General features: G+C 28.9%; 1 protein-coding gene across 1 annotated transcript; it reads right to left on the bottom strand.

Annotated features, from left to right (window-relative positions):
- Positions 1-6,224: 6,224 nt before the first annotated feature.
- On the bottom strand, positions 6,225-7,475 carry LOC115962944 (probable F-box protein At4g22030). Its single transcript, XM_031081830.1, has one exon. It carries the CDS (start codon positions 7,473-7,475, stop codon positions 6,225-6,227), a length of 1,251 nt encoding a protein of 416 aa, XP_030937690.1.
- Between the last annotated feature and the right edge of the window lie 579 nt (positions 7,476-8,054).

The following is an 8,054-nucleotide window of genomic DNA, read 5'->3' as shown; positions in this document are numbered from 1 at the left end:
AATGAATACTAATGTGTTGCAATCAATCCCATTGAAATATGAGTTCATATGTCAAAGTGGATAAAAAAATATTTTACAAAGATACACAATTAAAAATCCCAACAATGGAACTAAAGAGTTCAACTTGTTATACTTCTTACAAATTGTTCACTACTTTTTTTTTTAATAAAAAAATTCATAGGAGGGGATCGAGGGTGGCAACCCGGCCACTATTGTATTATCTGATTTCATGTAACAATCAAATGTCCCGTACATCAATAAATCAATAAATATAAGGGTCTGTTTGGTTGGAGAGGTAGAAAAGTGAGAGGATAAAAAATAGTAGGAGAATAGAAAGTAGGAGGATAAAAAAGATTTTAATTTCTCTCATTTTTGTTTGGTTGAAAGTGGAAAAGTGGAGGGGTGGATAAAATAAATTTAAATAAATTTACTCATATACTCTTATTAAAGAATAATGCCCAATTAAAACAAAAAATTGAGATATAACCCAAAAAAAAAAAAAAAAAAAGCAATCACCCAAATTTATTATAAAATGAAAATCATGTCCCAAAAAAAATCATGTCTGGTTAAAAAAAAAAAAAAAAAAAAAAAAAAAAAAAAAAAAAAAAAAAGGCAACTGGATGAAAAAACATTTTGGTGGGCCTAATTAAGGAGAAAACATCTAGCCCCACTATTTATTTTCCTTCCTCTCCATTTAACCAAACACACTCCAAAAAAGTTTTCCTTCCTATTTTTTCTCCAAAATTTTTCATCCACCCTATTTCACCTCAAAACAAAGGGATGATGAGAAAAAGATAATTAATATATATATATGGTTGGGTTCAAGTTACACCTAGTGCAACTTTAAGCAATATTGCACTACGCAATAAATTGTTATAGAATTCATATTTTGAAAATCCTAAAGTTGAATTACATGTTCTATATGTTTCAACATTCATGCCAATTTTCATGTTATTTATAATTCGACCCATAAATTCATATTTTATGCATTATTTTAAACTACAAAAACTTGAATTTAAATAATTAATTGATGACATGGCTATTGATCTTTGATCACCTTGAAATTTTGCAAGTATAGAGAATATACAAAGATAATATAATTTAACAGTGGATTTGTCAAAATTCGCATTTAATTAAAAAAAATATTGAGTAATGTAATATTACTTAGAGTTACACTAGGTATAACTTAAACCCATAAGATTTTGCCATGTGGCACACTTTATTAAGATAATTGAAATACTCTTAAGCCATATTAGAGATAAGAACAAAATTAAAAAAAAAAAAAAAAAAAAAAATCAATGTTTCAAAACTTTTCATCTCTCTCACACACACAAAACTCTTTGTATTTCCATTCACCCTTTTCACTTTTGCTCATTTATATACCCATGCCCACACCCCTTTATGTCATCCCATATCAAATACACTCAAACAAAAAACAATGTTATTTACTTTTAGCCTTACAACGACACCTACATAACTCCAACATTGTCATATCATTTGATTCTAACCCTTCATATGAATAAGCTATGACCAAGGAAGGGAGCTTGCGTTTTTTATTCAGTTACAGCAGCTTACAGTTTTAATGTTGAAGTTGGACGTTTTGGATTTTATGAAGGTTGTGATTTTCTTTGAGTTTTTGGGTGTTTGGGATTTTGGTTTTGGAAAATCATAAATGTATTTTGTTTTAGAACTAAAGAAAAAGAAAAAAAGACATTCTAATTGATTATTTATGAAATTAGCTTCTTTTTTCTTTTCTTTTTTTTTAGAACTCATAATGTGTAGGTTTCCTTGTAAGTTTTATTACTACTATATTGTGCGGTATGAGTCATAGTGATAAAATAAAAATTGATTACGATTTCAAAGTGTTTTGCGGTTTTTTTTAAGGATACGGAATTCTAACTAAAGACAATTAAATTTTGATAAATTGATGTATTTTTAGCTAATTTTTCTTTGTTTAATCATGTTTTCTTATGTTAATACTTACAAATGATTTCCTTAATTTCATTTAGAGGTGGCAAAATTGGACATTACCCATGAACCTGACACGACACGACATAAAATTAGCAGGTTATGAGTTGAGACTTAACGGGTTCATGTTATATTCGAGTTGACACAGCTGACCCGTTTAATAAACAGGTTGGGTTAGCGTTGAACATATAGAACCTGTTTAATCCATCTGACCCATTTAATTAAATGATATTTTACCAATATACCCTTTAAACTCTAGGTATATAAACTTATTAGTTGTTGTAATTTATTTTCTTTGACATATTGTGATTAATTATTTGTGATATTGTGATGTGCTTTAGTTTTGAATGATTATTTGTGATACAATTACTCGTTAGTTCTGAATTTAATATTAAAAATATTTATTTGTTTGTTTTTCATTAAAAAAAAATTTCATTTTGATAAAATCTGATAAATAAGTCGACACGACTGACCTGTTTAATAAATGAGTCGTGTTAGGGTTGAGTAATCTTGACCCGTTTAATAAACATGTCGGGTTAATGTTGACCTATATCGTCGAATACTCATGAGTTGACACAACACGAATCCAACATGTGAACACGAATTGACACCTCTAATTTTCATTAAGATAATGAATTGGGTATTTGAGATTGAGGTCTTGATATTTGGTTGTGAGAATAGAATGGTTGAGGAAGTGTTTGAGAAATTTCTTAAATTTATATAATTTTAGAATATAAAAGTATTTTATGCTTTAAAAATTCTTATTTTTAGATTTCAAAATCATTTAATTAGATAAAAAATAAAGCCTACTTTTAACAATAAATATTATAATATGTTATAGTCTTATATATAGTGTTATGCAAATTTTTTTAATAAAATATTAATTAAGAAAATCAAGTTTCAAACTATTCAACAAAATTGTGAGTAAACATAAATATTATACAATAAAATAAGTATTATATGTAAGTCTTAATATACATAAATATAATCTCAAATAAAAATTGTTAAATATCCGCGCATCATGCAGAACATCATATAATAATTTATAATAACAATCACATTGGCTTAATCAAAAATTTCTGTCTATTATAAAATAAGAACTACTTTTTGTACTTTATCTGGTCATTTGCAAAACACTAACATCTAATTTTTTATCCAATATTCTAATTGTGTTTTAATTTTGTGCCACGTGTCCTATTTAAATTTTTTTATCTTTATACTAATTGAGTTATTAAGTGTAAGAACTAAAGATTCTGAAATGAGTGAATGAACCGTAAAAAAATCAAATCAACCAATAATCAATTTTGCTGCTCTTACTTTTTCATATCCAACGATTTGAATGCACACAAGCTCACCTGCAAGCAGGTTCGCACTGTTTCGAGAAATCACTAGAGCAAACTAATTAGACACTTGTGAAAAATAAAAAATTTATGTTGTTTTTTGTTTTTTTTTTTTTTTTTTTTTTTTTTTTTCCTGTGTTGTAGGGAGCAAAACAAGATGTGGAGATAAGAAAATTTCAGAAAGAGAATAAGGCAGGTTATTTTTGGTAACAAAACACTGTTAATTTATTTTTAGTACGATAATTATTGATAAAAATTTATACGTAAACTTTGCTATCTGTAAGGGGTTTGGAAAAATATATTCAACCTCAAAGTTCTTTTTTTGCTGCCTATATATTATTTTTTTATTTAAATTAAATATCAAATTATTATTGAATATATAATCTGTTTGAAGTTGCATGTAACAGGTTATGCTTTTTTTGTGTAGGTATTTTTGTTCTCGCTGTGGTCATCATGCATGGGGTGTGTAAGATGGTATGATATTTCTTTTGATAGTTGAGTGGACTTGGTTTTGCTTTTCAATTTTTGAATAGGATTATCATTTGATTTCATTTGCAATAACTCATAATGTCTTAATTAAGTATGTACAAATGTTCATCAAAGCAAACACCTATTAGCATTGATTATATTTTGTTATACCAGTTTTTATTAAATTAAGATGGAGTTAATTTTCTGGAGATTGTCCTCTTGCCAACAAGAGCTTTCTTATGGTAACCTGTTATAATTTCAATAGATTTTATGTTCAATAATAATTTGATTTCTATTTTTTTTTTTTTTTTAAAGATAATATGTGATAAGCAAGAGGTAAACGGTCTTGGCCTTTGGTTTATCAAGTTTGCTTAGACCATATGAGTTTCTATGTTTCATTCTATCTTTAGCTTAGACCATGAATTCCTTTCCAAAGTAATATTGATGATCATGGATTAATGAAAAGTTTGATCATTCTTATCTGCATTTGCATCCCTTAATGATCATGTGGAGTAAGAAGATCACATGTCAGATAGAATTAGAGAGAAGGCAGCTACCAGTTGCAAGGAGCCTAATTCAACTATTTTCGTCAGTTAACGTCGCTTCAAATTTAGGGACATGCTCTCCAAATAGTAGTGGTAATTATCATGATTTTCAATTATATGGTTATATATGTTTCTTCATGCTTAATTTTAAATAAATTTAGCAGGTGATTGCTTAAACAGTTGTTGATTAATTGGCAAAATAAGAAAATTGTTTTGTGAAGTACTTTGTAATTTGTATGAACACCTTACTCACTTAGGTAAGACAACTTTAGCATTACCACTGTTTGAATGTTTCCGTACATAAGTATGGATTACAATTTAGTTTATATATATATATATATATATATATTAATTGGATTTTCAATTTTGTTCCATGTGACTCATCTAATTTTTAATTTTTGTACCTAGCGAATTATTAAGTATAAAAATGGAAGAGTTCAAATTCAATTAGGTTCTAAATTGAATTTCAATTGGAGTCTAATTTTGCATCACGTATCCATCTAATTTTTTTAATTTTTATGGTAAGTGAATTATTATGTGCGAAAACCAAAAAATATAAATCCAATGAAATTTTAAATTATATATATATATATATGAGAAATCATTACATATTTAAGAAATATATGGTTTATAAAAAATGTAAGCTAATACCATGTATAATTTGAACCTCTTCTAAAAAAAGTTATAATTTGAACCATATAATTGTAATTATTTTTAATTATACCCATGCATATGCACAGAATTACATACTAGGGTTACACACTAGTATATATATAAAGTCAAAACTTAGATTTTCAATTGGTGTCTAATTTTACACCACATGTCCCATGTATTTTTTTTAATTTTTGTTCGAAGTAAGTTATTAGTACAAAAACCAAAAAGTCAAAATAAATAAATAAGAAGGAAAAAGAAATTTTTGGTTTGACTTTGATAAGGTATTAACATGATTGTTGGCAATGGGGATTGGGGAAAATTAAATAAATAATGAAAATAGAATTTAAATTTAAATCTAAACTAAACTCTAGCAAACTGAAAATTAATAACATTTACTATAAATATTTTTTCTTATAAATTATTATTATACTAACAGTCGTCAGACAAACTAAAATTGAAAATTTCATGGATAACAATTTAAATGATTTTTTCATTTATTTCAAATAAACTTATATTTTGTTTTATAAGTAGTTTTTTATATTTTTAAATATATATAAACATTATCTGTAAACTAAGTAAAATTTAATATACATTTAGTAATACTTATTTGTAAATGTATCTCATGCATATACATAAGATTATAAACTAGTTTCATTAAAACTTGAATACACATCTAATAAACTATAATTAAAATAAGGGAACTCAGATGCCCTTAAAAGTGCACTATTCAATTTACTAATTTTAATTTGTGTTTCAAAAATAAACTGCCAAAATTAGTCAATAAAAAAAATGCTAAAATGCAAATTATATTCTCTAAGTTTGATTGAAATTCATTTCAATCTTTTAGTTTTACCTTCCTTCAATTGAGTTCTCTAAATTTCAAATTCATTAATTCGATTTAGGTCTTGCGTCCAATTTTTATTTTATTATATGCTAGAAAGTGAGAAACTAAGAAAATACATACATGCATATTCTTGTGCTGCGGTCGTAAAGTTGTTTGTGTCTGCAACTTAAATTTTCAACAACTTGTAATAGGAAATTCAACTTATTATATAATATGTGCAAGAAAGTGATTAGAAACTGAGAAAATACATACATATTTGCAAACTCATTTTGCACAAGTAGCTAATACAAAATTCGAGAATTAAGCATTTTGTTCCTATGTTAGAAGATTGTACAAAGAATATATTAAGTTATAAACAATTGACAAATCAAAAAATTGAATTAACTATGTACGAAATATCCAAAACTAGAAAAGTTTGCTTGCGAATTCGTCTACATGGGAAGAAGCTGACTTTCTAGCAAGTTCTCTGAGTTGTGATAAGCTTCTCCCAAGTTTCAAAGCCACCTTCATTTCAAACAATTCCCCATTTTCTCTTTTCTCCAAATCTCTTTCCTCAAGTGTGGTTTCAATTGAATCTTGCAGTAGTTGGAAAAAGCCACCACAGTTTCTATACATCTCAATCACCATCCCAACTTGTCCACCATGCTCAAAAGCATTAACTGTGCTAGCTAAAGCCCCAGCAGCCACTGCTACTATTGGTGCCCATGATCCATTACCAACAAAAGCTAAGCCCAATGCTGCAATGCCTGTGAGTAATGGACCTGAGATAGCTAAAGTCTTGTTGATCTTCAATGCCAAGTTGCCAAGTCTTACATAGTCCTCAATGTCTTTTCTCTCCACCACCTTCACAATCTCTCGCATTTCCATTTCAAGTTCCTCACTCCATCCATTGTCACATTGTTTTCCTTCATGTAAAAAGTTTTTCTTTTGTAATACTTGATTTTTAGGCCACCAAACAGCTGGCTCAAACTTTGCAGGGAATTTTTCAAGCATTGCACCAAGCAAGGGAAGTGGGTAGGCTTTATCAAGGGCCAAAACTTTTTCCATCACCTCCTTCACATCTTCTTGAGTTGGAGTTCCAATGGCGAGCACAGTTTGAATTTGGCTCTGGAGCTGCTTGAACAATCTTGAAGCATTACGTTGTTCTTCAGCAAGCTGTGAAGGCTGAATTTTATTCATTATTAGCAACATTCCCGTGGCCGCGGAATACAAAAGAGTGGACGATAATTTCAACGCCAAAAGGGGCATTCCAATGCCACCAGCTGTGGCTGCAACACCAGCCATTGTTGCGGCAGTGAGAATCATCATGTTGATGGAGTTTAGAAGAAGGGTGTTCCAATTGTCACGTTGTTCTCCAATGTTGGCGTGCATCTCTATTCTATCAGCTGCGGCCTCTAAGATAGCATAGAGTTGAGTGGTAACAATATTTGTACTAGAGTTGTGCGATCTATCATCAATGACATGATTGATATTTTCTACTGGGATTGTGTTTATGAACCCATCACTTGTCTTCAGTTCCTCTCCTAGATTTCTCATTGGTATTTTTGGAAGTGAGAGAGAGAGTTTTGGAAGCTTTGGGACATAAATAGCAGCATTGATTTTCCTTGAACAACAACATGAAGAAGATGATGAAGGTAATAGAAGAACTGAAGCCATTTGATTAAGAGGTTTTCACTTTTGGTTCTTGTGTATATATGTTGTAGAAAAGAATGGTTTTGATTTTTTTTTTTTGCTGAATGCAAGGTTTTGATTTTTGAATGAAGTTGATGAGGCTATCAACTCTTATTTATAGCGTATAACTATAACTGGGTCAGCTAGAGAAATATGTTGAATTCAATGGCTGACTGGCTTGACCAATTCCTATATTGGCTGACATTTTCATTTTCATTTTTTGGGGGGTTTAAGTTTATTGGCTGACCCATTCTGTATTTATAATTTTCTATGTTCAAAAATTTTGTCTTGTCACGACGTAGCTATAATTTATAATGTTGTCTCGAACTATAACTGGATCACGACGTAGCTATAAGTATATTTATGACTACTATCTGATTGTTTTCTTATATTTTTGGTGCCATGTAATAGAGGTCAACATCTCCAAGTCGAAAGCGTGTCTTTTTCATACGCACACCAAGTCGAAAGTTTAGTATAGTAACATAACTTTTATGGGAAAATTATTATATGTATGTCTTTTATTTGGTTTTTGATATTAGATTTTGAGGACTTTAGTTTAAATTG

Source organism: Quercus lobata, chromosome 10 (genome assembly GCF_001633185.2).
Source record: "Quercus lobata isolate SW786 chromosome 10, ValleyOak3.0 Primary Assembly, whole genome shotgun sequence".
In the NCBI taxonomy this organism is placed as follows: domain Eukaryota; kingdom Viridiplantae; phylum Streptophyta; class Magnoliopsida; order Fagales; family Fagaceae; genus Quercus; species Quercus lobata.
This window is presented reverse-complemented; position numbering and strand designations above follow the sequence as displayed.